Source organism: Astatotilapia calliptera, chromosome 18 (genome assembly GCF_900246225.1).
Source record: "Astatotilapia calliptera chromosome 18, fAstCal1.2, whole genome shotgun sequence".
In the NCBI taxonomy this organism is placed as follows: Eukaryota; Metazoa; Chordata; class Actinopteri; order Cichliformes; family Cichlidae; genus Astatotilapia; species Astatotilapia calliptera.
In genome coordinates, this window is record NC_039319.1 from 32969419 (window position 1) to 32985641 (window position 16223).

General features: G+C 40.8%; 1 protein-coding gene across 1 annotated transcript; it reads right to left on the reverse strand.

The window, feature by feature from the left end:
• Window positions 1-3798: 3798 nt before the first annotated feature.
• Window positions 3799-13666, reverse strand: lrrc53 (leucine rich repeat containing 53). Its single transcript, XM_026148483.1, has 9 exons — window positions 13594-13666; window positions 10283-10382; window positions 10078-10206; window positions 8658-8756; window positions 7642-7817; window positions 6894-7057; window positions 6600-6789; window positions 6314-6506; window positions 3799-6093 (listed from the first exon to the last, which is right to left on the reverse strand). Exons 2-9 carry the CDS (start codon window positions 10287-10289, stop codon window positions 3839-3841), a joined length of 3213 nt encoding a protein of 1070 aa, XP_026004268.1. The 5' UTR covers window positions 10290-10382; window positions 13594-13666; the 3' UTR covers window positions 3799-3838.
• Window positions 13667-16223: the final 2557 nt, after the last annotated feature.

Below are 16223 nucleotides of genomic sequence, written 5' to 3' on the forward strand. Positions count from 1 at the left end.
AGGGGTGGGGTAGGGGGTACGTCATGGTCTCCTTGTCCTCCTGTGTTTACCATCGTTTTCTACCGTTTCTCCACCTTATGCTCGAACGCTTCTCTCTTCTGTGGTGTGCATGTGTGTTTGTTGTAACTCTGCTTGTTTGTTTCAGCGGCAAGGTCTTGCTGGCTCTCCTACCTTCCTTGTTGATGCACCTGGAAACAGTTAAGTAATGATCTACCTGAGTGCAATTTGATTACTCTCCTGCTACTAGGTCCTCAGTTGTTGCTAGATCATTGCACTTACTGTAAATGGTAAATGGCCTGTATTTGTATAGCGTTTTACTGTGGTAGTGTTCTGGGTTTTTGATTTGTTCTGGACTTATTCTGTACTCTATGGCGAAGCCATCATGGTTTCTAAAGAGAGAAAGTGGTGAAGAGAAAACCAAACAGGTTACCTGTTTGGGGGGTATCTGGAGTCCAGTCCAGATCTGTTTTGGTACCTTGAAAAAGAATAATTTTTGCCCACAACACCATCTTTGGTCTATCATAAGTGTTAAACCTTTATACTGAGGGAAACCTCCCCCTCCACAGAATATAAACCTGTGTACATTTGACATTTTGATATTTTAGAAGATCATATCAAATGTTAAATGGTTTCATTCTCTCCTGTCAGCCTTTGTCTTTTTGGTAAAATGAGTTCAAATTCAACACTCAGGCCCCTAACTCTAGCAAATTAGGTATTTTCCCCTCTGTTATAATTATGTCTCCAAAGTGAGTCATAAATCAAAAGTGCAGCTGCTGAAAGGGTGCCTCCGTTTGTGTGTGCAGGTACACACTGCCCCCTAACAACCACAGGCAAGGACTGCAACCACTTCTTATATGTCATACATTTCCCGGTGTTATTACACTATCCCTAAATCCATCATCGTCACGTCATCTAAGCTGATTTTGTTGGAAAAGCACCAGATTTAGCTGTGAAGTAGTGGAGTGAATAAAATAGTGTGCATACAACTAGAAATATGTTGAATGGTTGGGGGGGGGGGGGGGGCTGCAGTGTGTTACTCTACTTTTGGAAAGTAAAAGAGTTACATGGGATGTAATGGGAAACAGACCAATGTAAGAAAAGAGATGATTTTTTGAAGAAAAAAAAAATCTATTGGTGCATAGCTTCATGTTACTTATACATTATATAGTTATATGCTGCAACATCCTGGCAACCTGTCCAGGGTGTATCCCTAAGGGGGAGCCCTAAAGTCAGGTGTTGTGGTGCAGCTGGGAGAGAAGACATGCATAGAAAAATGTTTCATGAGTTGTTTTGTGACTTTCAGTCAATTTTCCTTTGTGTAAGGCTGCAATCAGCTGGCCTGTGCTGCTACTCTGATATTCACTGTGTTTTGAGGATCAACCCCACTGAATTCAACAACATATAAGCAGATGTTTCACAAGCTCTATGGCTGATTTCCATCCCCTGGACACTAAGGAAGCTAGTATGAAAGGGAGTCTGTGAGTGAATCTAATCAGCATCATGACCTCAAATATACATGTTTTACTCTTGATGTAATGATTACATTAAACACCACAGCATGCTATGCATCAGCCCACCATAGTGCATCACTGCAAACTACACTGCTACTGCCAGCTAACCAGTTTAGCCTGTACAAAACCATACCAAACTTTGTAGTAGTAGTATGTTTTTATGCAATATATATAATTCAGCAACACATCATATATCAATCCAATATCTGTTTTGAAAGCTCTACAAAGAATTAGGACATTAAAATAGGCTTTTTATAGCCTGTTTATAAAGTTTGCTTGCTGAAAAGTCCTTACCTTTGTAAAAATCTTTCTCCATCTAGGTGTGTTACAAATTAACAAGCTGCTCCTAAATTCAGATCAAACTGAGGTATTTGTACTCAGCCCTAGAAATCTTAGAAACCAAATACTTACTCTGGGTGGCATTACTTGGCCTCCAGAAACACTGTGAGAAATCTTTGAGGTTTTTGTCTTTCAATACCTTTGAATTAAGCAAATATGTAGGACTGCTTTCTTGCATTTTGCAGTATCTCTAAAATTACAAACACATTACAAACAACAGATGCTAAAATGCTACTAATTGTATTTATTACTTCTAAGCTGGACTACTCTAGTTCATTATTATCAGGGTGTCCTATAAACTCCCAGAAAAGCTTTCAATTGATCCAAAGTGCTACAACAAGTGTACTGACACGGACTAGAAAGATAGTTGTCCCATGATAACTTCTCTTCATTGGCTCCGTGTTAATCTAATAATCAGGCCCCATCTTATCTTAAAGACCTCATAGTACCATATCACCCCACTTTGCTAACAGACTACAGGCTTACTTGTGGTTCCCGCTCTGGGTTTTTAAGTATAATGGGAAGCAGCGCTGTGTGGAACCAGCTCCTAGTTTGGATCTACTTCTAAGATCAAACTTTCCTTTTTGATAAAGCTTATACTGTATTAGGTAACCCTGAATCTTCCCTTACTTAAACTGCACTAGGTCTAGGCTTTCTTCACTCACTTTGTTTTAATTCATTGTGTGTTTATTCACCACTCTGCATTTAATCGTTAGATATTATTCCACAGTATGTCTTTTGCCCTGTCTTCTTTTCCTCACCCAAAGCTGCCCCTCCCTGAGTCTGATTTCTTCTTTTTAAAAAGGAGTTTTTTTTCTCCCCGCTATCACCAAGTGCTTGCTCAGAGGGGGTTGTTTGATTGTTGCCATTTTTTCTCTTTGGTACTATATAAATAAAACTGAAGTGAAATGAATTTTTTGTGACCACAATTTTTAGGTTGGAGCTCCAAAACTTCGGAACAGCCCTCCTCTGCCTTATCAGGTCAGCTCAATGTTTGGTTTGTATTAAAAAAGTGTTTTTATAAGTTACCTTTACCCTCATCTTTAATTTTTGGCTCTCATTCTTCTTATATGTGTGTTGAAGTGTGCATGCAGCAGTTAATGTAAGTATTTGTGTGTTTAAATGTACACTTATTATTAACACGTGCTTCTATCCAATCTGTGAAGCACTTTTTTTTAAACTGTGTGTTTTAAAAACAGATATACAAATAAAGTTATTGTTCTTAGAAATGCAATGCCGTCTAAGAATCAGGACCACAGACACCTTCTCTGTGATCATATCCATGAACAACATTAACAAGATAGTGACGTTCGACAGTATAATGTATCACAGTGACTCACGGGAGGAGGAAAGCTCAGACAGTAAATGGACCCCTGTGTAGGTAGCATGTAGAGCTCTGCAGTGTGACCAGGAAACCTAATCCTCTGCAAACAGCCACCCTAGGGCCAAAACTGAAACCCAATCCTGCATGCACACCAAAACCCCAGAAACCTGCTGCAATCTGCATAAAGGTCAAAGTTACAGTGTTTTAGTCCTCAGATCACTGAAAGATGTTGTCTTTATTTCACTACTGTATTTACCGTAGAACTTACTGTACTACTCGAGCAATTATAACCTCAAATGTGTGAATGGCTGTTGTAAGTTAGCAGCTGAACTAAGCAACAGCTCCGCCTTACATGAAACTGTGCTTCATGTCCACGAATAAATGTCGTCATTTTTAACTATACTGTCACAACACACAAGGAAATACCATCTGTAGATGAAGATTGTGAGGAACGACAGAAAGCTGCAGCAAAGCCACTAAATGGTTTTCATGTGATGTAATTTTATTCAAATGCTGCTTCAAAGGCCATGAATGATTTTAAAATGCAAAAATACTAATTGATAAAAAATAAACACTATGAAATCCTCTAAATCTCAAAATGATTCAGTAGTAACATTAGCTCCTTTTACTCAGATAAAAAGTAGTTTAAATACTGAGTTAGCTTCTAACGTATTTTCCTCTCCAGAGCAGTGAGAGGACGGCTGGATGTCTTCTCAGGAAGCACCAGTCTCAGCTTCCTCCTGAGGGAGGGGGAGCCTCCTTCCTCAGGCAGGTACTCTTGCTGCAGCAGAGCAGCTGCTGTGGAGGATTCACTCTCTGTGGATATACCGGGCACACCTGATACGCCTGCCTCCTGCATGCTGGCTCCAGACCTTTCCACTGCAGGCACCTCAGTTTGAGCCACACCCCCTACTGATATACCAGCTATTGTACCAACAGATACATTCCCAGTCTCTGCCTGACTGTTACTAATTGATATATTCTCCACTGTGCTCGCTGGTTCGAGTCTTTTGGGGGCAACTTCAGACATACAATCCTGCGAGGCAGGGAGGTTCTCTTTGGTCATGGATGTTTGAGGTTCAACAGATAGCTCATGCAGTCCTGCATTCTGAATGACTTGTCCCTGCACTAGTTCAGGTTTTGGCATGGCTACAAGAGGAGCACTGTCAGGAAGCATTTGGCTCTGAGAGGGGGACTGGACAACTGCAGGATTAACACCTGGGTTTGCTGCTAAGTTCAAGGGAGCTCCTCCGGTCTGAGGTGTTGCACTTGCATGTAAAGGGTTAGCAGCAGACAGAACTCCCCCTGCAGCTTCTCTAATAAGCATGTCTGGAGCACTGCTTGGAGCCACGTTAGGCCCACTGAATGCTATACTAGGAGCTGGACCTCTGGGGAACAGCAAATTTGATCCTGAGGCCAAGGTGCTGAGCAGAAAGTTCCCCCCTGGAAGAGAGAGGCTGCTGCCGCTTAGCTGTGAGCCAGCTGAGCCAAGCAGTGAGAGGTTGGTAGACGAATGCTGAGCACTACCCAGAGTCAGGCCAGTTCCTTGATACTTATTACCCAGCAGACTTTGCCCATGTCCACTAACAATAGTGGACCCTGATTGGTCAGCAGCACTGCTGCTTTGCACAGACTGGTTGTTCTCTGGGTATCTACTGTCTTCTGTACTTTTCTGGTCATTGTTATCACTTTTGGAAATTGTTTTTTCAGAGGGTGTTTGGCTTTTCTGTCCTTCCTCTCCTCCGACCTCTTCTTCCTTGATTCCAACCTCAGCCGATGTCTCAATCTTGGAGGATTTTCCAATTTTTTTCTTGCTAGACTTTCCTTTTTCTTCCTTCTCCTCACGTTCTTTTCCATCCTTTCTTTTTTCTTTGCTTTTCTTGGAGCTGCTTTTCTCCAAAGGACCCTGCTCATTTTTCTTCCTTGGATGGACTTTGCTTTTTCTTAGTGGATTCAAGTTTAGTTTGACCTTCACCAACCGGCTGGACTGAACTTTCTGCCTCTTTTCTCTTCTCTTTCTTTTGTCTCTTATTACGTCCTCCTCTCTCTTGTCCTCAATTTGACTGTTTCCTTCCTCCAGGGTTCTTGAACTCTGCAGATCAAACGACACATTTCTGATTACTTTTCTCAACTCTGTGTTCTTCATCATGTCAGAGTGGTTATGAGCATTCCTTCCGCTTTCATTCAGCCTGTACTGAGAAGAGAAGCCATTAGGGAAAGCAAAGTCTCCTGGATTGGTCCCAATCTTCCGTTGTCTCATGTCCTGCTCTGCTCTGTATGTCCTGTGACAACTTTCACAGCGTAAACTCTCATATCCTTTAATCTTTACTTCTGCGTGTGTCCTGTGATTGTTCACATTTCTGCCGTTCTTCCGGGCTGGCAGGATCTCTGCTCTCTGATTAAAGGCTTCACTCTGTGGATAAGAAGATGAATTTGTATTTTCTTGAAAAACAAACTTGTTAGGGGTGTCCCTGTTCAAGATTCTATGCTGAACTTCTGTCCTTTTCCCCTCCTCGTCGGGTATCCTTCTTATTTTTCTCCTTTCTTTGTCCACCTCTGCCTCAATCCCTCCATTCATCCTGTTTTCTCTTCTCATTGGGTTCAGCTGTGGTGCATCACTGCTGCAGTCAGCACAGCTGAAACAGCCACCGTTCTCATCAGTTCTAAATCTAAACTGGTCTCTGGGTTCATTTGCCCATGTGTCCAAAGTCACGGCGTCCTTGTTCCACTGCTGCCTGCTGTTTTCTTGCAAGAAAACATCCCTCCTCCTCTCTCTAACATCGAGGTGATTAACACGGTGGTTAGCTGTGCTGCTGCTTCCTCCTTCTTGCTCTTTCAGTCTTTTACTTTCTTTCATTTTTTTCTTTCGAGACACTTGATAGTAAATCAGAACTATCAGCAGAGTCAAGCCAACGCCACCTGAAGCACAGGAGAATGAGTATGATTGGGTATTAAAGGTTCTGCAGTGTATTTTTCTCCTGTTTTTATTTTCGAATGTTGATCATTTAGAACTGTGTTGCTTCAGCTGGGTGTTCTGTGCTTATGATTCTCCATCTAATACTCCTCTTTTCTTATTCTTTCATTAACGTCTAAGAGTTAAATCATTGTTCTTTTATCCTGTGTTGTTTATCATTCTCACCAATAAAGCAGATGACTGCAGTGATGGCTAGATCTCGAGCATACAACTGAGGCGTTACGCTGGCTCTTGGCTCTATATGCACTGTGATGTTCTGATTGGACGGGACACAATTGGCATCGGTCAGCTCCAGCACTGTGGTTACAGCTGGGTTGTCAGCGCTCGCACAAACCATCCTACGGCCATTGTAGAGGATCTGAGATCAGCACAAATAGAAAGAGAAAAGATTTAAGTCAGTTCAGGTTGTACTGGTGAGTGGACGTAGGTTTAGTGGGGGGAGTTCCTGTACCTTGTCAGGTTGTTGGATGAAGGTGGACAGGAAGTCGGCGAGCTCCAGCAGCTGACAGGAGCAGTTCCATGAGTTGAGGTCCAGGTTGAGATTTGTCAGCCAGGTGAGGTAAGAAAAAGCATCCACAGGAGCAGAACTCAGGCGGTTTCTGGAAAGATCCAGAGTCGTCAGGCTCACCAAGCCACGGAAACTAAGACACAGAGGGTTATATATATATTACATTAGGTTTGGTGAAGGTCCTTTATTTCTTTTAAAGGAAGGAAATAAATAAACATTGTAATATTAACTTCTTACCTGTTTCTCTCCACATGCTCAATCAGATTATCTGACAGATCCAGATTCCTGAGTTCTCTGAGGTCATTTAGAGGGAAGGAACGAGAATCTAAGCTGGTGAGCAGGTTTCCCTCCAGTGTAAGACTCTGCAGAGCCTTGGCACCTTTAAACCAGCCACCCTGGATCTACACAGCAACACAGAGTTGATTCCTACTTCATGTATTTAGTCCCAAAACTTAAAATGCTGTATGTTCTTTAAATGCACAAGAAACGTTGTGGAAGACGATAAACATCTACTACCATCTGCACATAGTATTTGGTTTTACTGTCTATGTTTTATATAAAGGTTATCTTCTTTCTAAATGCCAGCAGGTAGAAAAAGGTTCAGCTTCCATAGGAAGATTACCCTGGGCAGCCTTGCTCTATTACCTCAGTAAACACTTTACTCATCATTTGTGACTTCTATCTCTGGTTTCAATTTTTGCTGAATACAATATGATGCTCATTTTGCTCATTACTGTCCCCATAGGTGTCCAGAAGGAGAAAAGGAGGATATGCTTCACCATATATGATGAGTTAGTCACATCAGGTCTTCAAAAAACTAAGATGTTCAGCTCGAGCCTTCAGCTGGTAAAGTGACAACGGCTACATCCATCTTTTCCATGACTTACTATCCCTGATTAATGAAGTAATCACTTAACTGTAAAATCTCTCAACTGAAAATGCTACTGTTGCAAATAGTAGCATTTTCCCCAGCAAAGGTACCTACCGTGCTAATGATATTATGGCCCAAGGTAAGGACCTGTAGCTGGGTTAGATTCATCAGAGCTCCACCCTGTAGAGACTCACTGTTCAGGAGGTTGTGGTCCAGCAGTAATGTGCGGAGGAAGGGCAGATTTCTGAAGGACTCTTTACCAAGTTCTGAGATGTTGTTATGACTCAAACCTGGATGATCAGCAGGGAGAAATACATTTGAACACTATAAAACCGGGAGTCTAAATGTTTTAATGCATCTAAAAAGTGAAAGATGTCCTGTTGCCTGGCTATGCTATTGTTTCTAAAAAAAGAAAAGGACAATTTCCCTTCTTTTGTTCTTTTTCTGTCTGTCATCTGCCATTGCTTTGCAGTATTTTAATGGTGCAGAGGACTTTCTTCTGAAGTTTAGTGGGTCAAAGTTTTAAAAGTAACTCTATTTCATCTAGCAAAAGGGTTTGGCACACTGACCTCTATGGATCAAAAGTTAAAGGCTGTACTAAGAGGGAACATGTAACACAAGCAAGACTAATTGCCTTGCTTGTGTGTAGTTAGTCTCGAGTCTTTATTTTTTGTAAATTTGAGAGGCAAAATTTATCATAGAATGAATATGAAAAGCTGCATTAGAAGCTTTTGCTTGCTACCTTCAAATACCCCTCTTGACCATTGTGGCTGCTTTTTGATTCACTATTTAACCCTGGAGAACCCATGGGGTCAAATTTGACCCCATGGGTTCCCTAGTAAACCAGTGGTGTCGGATCTGACCCCATGGGTTCTCCAGGGTTAAACTAACTTTGCTTTACTTTGAAGGACCCGTCCCATCCTTCAATAAACTGTTCAAACTTCTGCAATCAGGCAGAAGGTTCCATACCATACGGGCAAGAACAGAGAGACTCAAGAGGAGCTTCTATCCCCAAGCCACCCAGGTCCTAAATCAGAACATATCAGAACATGCCCCCCGTGAACAGAATCAACTTGTCTTACCACTATTGTTGCTGTTTTGCAATTCTCAGAACTCACCAGTTTACTCACCAATGACTGTAATGTTGCTCAGCTCAGACAGTGAGGCAGGCGGAACTGTAGAAATTGAGCCTTCTGTTAGCAGCAGAGCCTGTGTGGTATTCGGAGCAACTGGTCAAGGCATACAAAAACACACAACATCATCAGCATATTAGTGCCTTTCGGTTACATACATAAGAAGTAAATGTACCACATTAAAGTGGTACATTTTGCATTATGCTACATCATAAGCTTATAAAAAAGTGTAATATATGACAGTTTTTAGTAATGTCAAATTCTGTTGGTTTTCTTTAGTTTATATTTTGCAATACTGGCTTTTGTGTTTCTTTGAGCTTTAAGGATTGATTTTATTATTATTACATTTTGTCATTTTATAATGCATTGTGCAATAAAATATGTATTAGTCAATCCATTTGCAAATTAGTATTATGAATTACGAATTGCGGAAGGTAACACGAAAGTACCACGTAACATTAGCATCACTCCAGGTAGCCCTACCCTTGTAGGCTTGTGTTAGTTTGTGATATGGGGGTACTAGCTAGCTACTGTTAAGAAATAAATAAATATATATATATATATATTCTTAATGCTTATTTGCTGATTATATGGTTTTATGTATTTTAGTAATGAAGGCTTGTAAACCAAGGGCACTTTTGACTCACAAACTAAGTGCTCAGCCAGACTGAAAAACAGGAAGTCCGTGTGCAGCTGTACACGCATATTAATAAATAGAGGAAGTTAGACAGAAAAAGAGGAAGCTACTGACATATAAGGAGTTGTTTGTATTGAAACTGTGTGACGTGTGAAGTACCAAAATAACACTATATGAGACACAGGCTGAGCTTCTAATGTTAGAGATTCTGCAGCTGGCTATGGGCTGTGCAGGGCTCTCTCTTCCGGAAGATGATTGAATAAAAAATTATAAATGTTTTGACCACTCTGAGTCGGGTTTTCTCTGTTCTATCAAGGGGATCAAAGAATCGGGTTTAATTCTACCGTTTTTAGTAAGCTAATGTCTGCTTTCACAAATAAACTTGGAAACTAATCAAACTTCCTTGTGTTTTTGTCCATTAAATTACCATATAATGGATATTTTTTAAAAAAAACAAACATAATCAAAAAGTAATCAAATTATTTTATTAATTTACAATTGATTATTAAAGCATGAAATGCTTTATTTCAGTGTAACGTAACTCTCCCAGTCCTCCATATCCCAGTACCCTCTTATTCGATTGTTAATCCTTCATGTCTGTGTTCAGTGTTTACCTGTTTAGTTACTTTCTCCTTTATTTTGTTAGTTCCTTTTCTCTCGTGTTTTGCTGTCTTCAGCTCTGAATACTGACAAATAACGTTTTTCATATGACTACCGTACAGTAGGACTATGCACTTATTTAGGCTCAGCTTTCAGTTATAGAGGGCATATTTTTTTTACCTATAATTTTAGTCAGTCTTTGGCAGATGACAGCATCCTCAGAACAAACCATACAGGAAGCAGGACACAACGGGACTTGGGACATGCGCTGGGCGCTGATGACTAGCAGCAACAACATCAGCAAAATATCTGAAAAGAAATTTGCATAATCTTAACTGCCTGCAGTGGGCCTCTGCGATGCAAGAAAACCATGTGTACTACTCACTGTACATGTTGTGTTACAGTGCAGTGATGATGAGGCCTCTCTTCCACAGGGTCGTAACCTGATACAGCTTTATCCGTATCGCCATTATCATCCGTTTGTCCTACAAAAAGACGTAATTGTATCACTGTAAAAACACCATAATCACCCATCTTGTGTAGTCAGACCTGCATGGCTGAGTGTGGACCTTAGCCTGCAGCTTCCTGAAAAGAACAACACACAAGTACTGCAGACGAATGAGTGACATCATGAATAAAACACATACAGACGTCTTCATAGGTGTTTTCACAGACTGAAAATAATCACCAAGTACACGTTTGCTCTCTGTTGCTAAGCAAACAAATAAAGCTAAATGGTAATGCATCACCATGTGTACTTGTGTGTTAGGCAGCACTGGGGAGATAGAGTTTGTCCCCAGAGGAGGCTGACTGATGGATAACAGCTCGACATTGTAGCCAAATGAGGCCTATCATGTTTCTGCTGAAGCTCTTTTACTAATGGACTTTTCTCTGGTGATAAACAAATGTAAGCTACTCCACAATAACCATAAAGCAGAATGGCTCATCAGATTGACCAGCAAGACAACACATTCATTACAGAGTGCAATTATATTTCAACCCGGCAGACTTTTATCTCCTATACAAGAAACGCATTTTGCAGTTTATTCCTAGCGCAGACAGCACTGCTGGTTGAAACAATAACGTCTAAGCACCACTTAAACCTGATTTAAGAGCTATTTAAGCATTATGTTTTATTAACACTGAACTCAATGTGGAGCTTCCATCTTCACTAAGCTCTTTTTTCACTGTTGTAAATGTACAGCTGCACTCTGATCTCGTGCATTTTTACATAGTGATTTTGAATTTCTTGGTAGTTGTTTTGTGTCTGTTTTTCATCACATCAAGTCTCTTTGTTGTCATTTCATGCATCTTTGTGTGTCACGTTAATCTCTTTTGTCTCTGTCATGTTGCCCCATTTTTGTGAGTCTCGACACTGTTGTTCTTTTGCATAGCTTTCTTTTGTAGGGAACTGTTTTAACTGACATTATAGTTCGTCTTAATACTACTGAAGAGACAGTAGACACCTGGGAGACAGGTGTAACAGTGAAGCTCCTAGGAATAGAGGAGTGAGGGTAGACAACTTTAAATATCTGGGGTCAACTATCCACAGCAACAGACAGTACACAAGAGGTGAAGAAGAGAGTGTAGGCAGAGTGGAGTAGGTGGAGATGGTGTCAGGGGGATTTGTGTCAAAAGGATAGCAGCAAGAAAGGGAAGGTTTACAAGACAGTAGTGAGACCTACTATGATGCAGGGTTTGGAGGCAGTAGCTCTAAGAAAAAGACAAGAGGCTGACGTGCAAGTGACAGAGTGACCAGGATGGACATCATCAGAGGGACAGCTCAGGGTGAGCAGTTTGGGGACAGAGTTAGAAACTCGAGTTGGAAGTGGATATATTAGACAAAGGATGTTGAAGATGGAAATGCCAGGCAGGAGGAAACGAGGAAGACCTCTGAAAAAGTTTATGGATGTAGTGAAGGGGAACAGAAATTGTTGATAGAGGATAGGGTTAGATGGAGGCAGATGATCGGCTGTGACAAGGGAGCAGCCAAAAAAAAAAGTTGTTTTGTGGTGCATCTCTTTTTTGTGTACTGTATTTCTTTAAAGCTGTTTTGTGTCTCTTTGTTGTCTCTTGACAAGACACATGTGGATGAGACAGAAAACAAAGAACTCAGACCGAACACCATAACAGTAAAGCAATCTAGACTTGTAGCCAAAATTTCATAGAAACTAAACAGCCAACAGACTTCACACAATACAACAAGAACTGACACTCAGAATTAACAGTATGATAGAAAGTCAATCATCAGATAGTAATCTAAATCTTCAGGCACAGAATAACAGTAATAATAAGTAAACGCAAGAACCTAGGACCAGGACAAATATACATTTGTAGTGGAACAGAATAGAACTGCCCTTTATTGTCCTTGTACATAAAAAATGAAATTGTGGATGCTCCACATCTACTGTGCAGGAACAAAATATAAATAATAAGACATCAGAACACACAGTAGGAGAGCTTGCTCTACACTGAGGAACAGTAGCAGCAGCAGCTTCTGGTCCATGTTATTCTTCCTCAGGAGGAAGTGTAGCTGCTGCTGCACTTGATCAGCGGAGATGTGATCGCCCTGAAACCTGAAGGTGGAGACAGATTCCACTCATTCTCCATTTATAATGAGAGGGCAGTGAGCCTGTCTGTGCCTCCTGAAGTCGATGTGTTATTTTGTTTTAAGGATGTTCAGCTTCTAGTACATCTGCTTTAGAGATTTTCTGCCTGCTGTTAGTGAAACATCACTGAGCAACGTCACAGCGTAGTGGTTCATACATTCACAAAACAGTCTGAAGGTCCCTCAGTTCAATCCCGAGGAGGCACACAGATCTCTTTGGGTTTGTGTGAGGAACAAAAATCAGCCAAGTCAAAACAGCTACCTGCTGTGGTGGCTCCTTATGATTAAAGGGAGCAGCCAAACATAGCTTCAGTGGTAATACTGAATGGATTCGTTCTTATGTGGCACTTTTCTAGTCTATGTCTCATTCACCCATTCATACAAGCACTGTTTACCATCTTTCTATCCAACAGTCACACTTCAACAAACACAATTTGGGGTTTAGTATCTTATCCAGGATATTTGACCATGCAGACTGAAACAATCAGGGATCAAACCACTGACCTTTGGATTAGTTAGTACATTATTAGGAAGTCACAATTAGTACCTAACTTGCTCTACCTCCTGAGGTAAAGCCAACCTCATGCTGGTTTAAGTTGAAAATGGCATTACCAGCTGGTAATATAGCCTAGATTTCCTGATGAACTGCACTGGTTAATGAAGTGCTGGGAAGAAACTACGAACTTGCCTGGAAACTACATTAGTGAGACTTTCACTGAAGCACGCCAGGCCTTATGATAGTGTGATGGTCAGGGTACACACATGTTAACCATGGGATATTAGGTTTCAGTCCAGTTCAAACTTTTCCCATCTTATTAGTTGACTGACTCCTTGGATAAGTTTGACCCACCATCGTCACGGCAACTCACTAGACAGTTACAACATTTGGAAAATATGCTTTTAACAGAGCTTATTAGTGACCCAATTACAATTTGGTATTTACCAAATACCAAATTGTATACCTTTATTCCAGTGTCATCTACTACAGCTTGGTTTCTTAATCTGAACATCTAAATATTAATTTTAAAAAAGATCATTGTCAGATCGTCATCATAGAAATCCATTAAAAACATTAGCAGGTTCCTTACCTGTTCCTAACCAAGTGTTTTAACCCTGCTCCTGATATGGTGCACTCCACTCACATGATCCATCAGAATGACCTGTAGTGCTTGTCTGCTGTAGAGCCATCATTTACTGGTTGCTGTAGTGCTGCAACACGTACCGTGTATATGAGTGGGTCTAGCTCAGGTTACCTGGCCGTCTCTGAAGCATGCTCAGTAGAGCTGGCTGTTACCTGAGAGGAACAGATGTCATGTCTGACTTGGAAATAGAGCCTTAAACTTTGTCTTAGTTTTTTCGTTGTTTGTTTTGTTTATCTTAATTCTAAGTATAAGTATCACTGATGTCTAGAGTGACTGCAACTGAAAAGATGCATTGTTTTACATAATAATTACTATTTGCTTTCAAAGTGAGGATTTTCTATTGATGTTTAACCATTTTTTGTGTGTGGCCACTTATGGTCTTTATTTGTACTATATGCACCTTCTTCCTGTCATTCTGCATTTCTGTTGGTTGCCCAAATGAATGTCACAAATTTGACCATGGCAAGCATAAGTGCTCCATGATCAGCACACTTTCACAACGCAGGACTCAGCACATTGTAACTGCTACATCTGAATCAAAGCCAGTCTTGAGATTCTGGTTCTCTCTGCTATGTATATGCTACATTATACTGCATTTAAAGATGCTCTAATTTCCATTTAGGAACTAAAGACCAACTTAAAGCTGGAGGACATTCACTGATGTCAGGAAGTGATGCCAGTAAAAATACAGATTTTTTTTCTTTAAATGTCGCTAAGCAGCAAACAAAGTAGTTACCAGGAGGTAAAAATGGTGCATTTTTCAAAATGAGCAATCGGCTAATTAAATTGAGTAAACATGCTATTTTAAGAAAGAAAATAAGGTGATTTTGAATTTGATGGCAATGACATGTTTTAAAACAGTTTGGACAGGAAGAGTATGTAAACATCTGGGAGCTGAAGACACCAGCTGCTGGGAGAGGACTGTTGTCCCATTCTTGTTTGATATTGGATTCAAGTGCTGAGTCTGCCATATAATATTTGCCATATTTTACATTCATGAGAAATAGAATGTTTTGAACTGGTGAAAGATCCAAACTGTAGGCAGACTAGTTCAGCACCGGATCCTCCTACTACAAAGCCGTGCTATTGGAATAGATGCAGCTGATCTCGTTTATTTACATTGTTACGTTTCGGTGTTGTCAGTGTTTTGTTTTTGCGTGACTGTCATGTATTTCCTGCTTTACTTTGAAAGTCTGTGTTATCTTAGTGTGTTCAGTTTACGTTTCCTTGTCTCGTCAGGTCTAATTTGCCCCAGCTGTGTTTCCCTCCTGTGGTCCTTTCCCTTATTGCTCCTTCTATGTATTTAAGCCTTGTGTTTCAGTATGTCATGGTCGCGATCTCCCCCCGTGTTGTAAATAAATAGTTTGTTGTAAATAGTTGTGAATGGGTTTGTCAATACTTTCGTTATGGGATATTTTCGTTTCGGGATTTTGGTGGAGAGCCTTCGTGGTTTTATTTTCCTTATTTCTGTTTTTTCTACGTTGCACCCCGGTTGCCTAGGCCGGGGTGTAACAACATTTAAAAGATGTCATCTGCATGCATATGTTGGTGTTGGTCATAATTACAGGATGTCTGTGGAAGGCACACAGAGCCTTAGCAGTCTGCAAAGACTCTGTGTGCCTTCCACAGCACTCTGGCATGCACACACATCTTAAGGTCATGAGAGAGGTCATACCTTCTCTTACTGATTTATACTATAGGAAACCTACTCTATATCTGTTTTAGTATAAGTCCCTTTTGTGTAGATGAACTGCTGGACTTCCAGGCAAACACACCTACACTATGCACAGACTGGTACTCTTTGTTTACATGTATGTAAACAAATGTAAGATGTAAGATGTCATATGGTAATGAACCTACGCATATTCATGTAACCTCAATAAAGAGCAGTGTTACGAGGGAGCAGACGAGAGCAACTGGGGTCAAGTGAAGGAACGGCGCTCGTCCAGTTCTCTCCCTCATGCACGAGTAACACAAAGAACTTTGGCAACTTGTGTCTTGCTTTGCTGTGGAGTAGAATTGTCTTGAACGTTCCAGCAAATAGGTTTATGCTAGACAAACCCATCAACATGCTTATACCTTCCAGCACTGATAGTGCCTTTCCAGATGAGCAAGCTGTCGGTTCTGTAGGCATTAGAGATTCAGGCTTTTGAACTGAGGGCTTAAAAAAGAAGTGTTTTCCACTTTGTCACAGGCTATCTTAAATCCAGAGAAGGCAGTGGCTTTTTTGGTGGATGGCTTCTTTTTGCACAACAGAGCTTTAATCTGCATTTGTGGAAGGCACGGTGAACTGTGTTCACAGACAATGATTTCAGGAAGTGTTCCTGAGGGTAGGACAGAATCATGCATGCTTTTCATGTAATTTTACCAAGGGGCCCAAACATTACAGATATACAATACTTATTTTTGGCCTTATCCCTTGCACACAGAGATTTCTCCAGATTTTCTGTCTATCTTATGATGATGTTATGAACCGTAGATGACAAAACCTGCAATCTGGTAGAAGGTTCCGCATCTTCCGGGCAAGGACAGAGAGACTCAAGAGGAGCTTCTATCCCCAAGCCATCCGTGCCCTA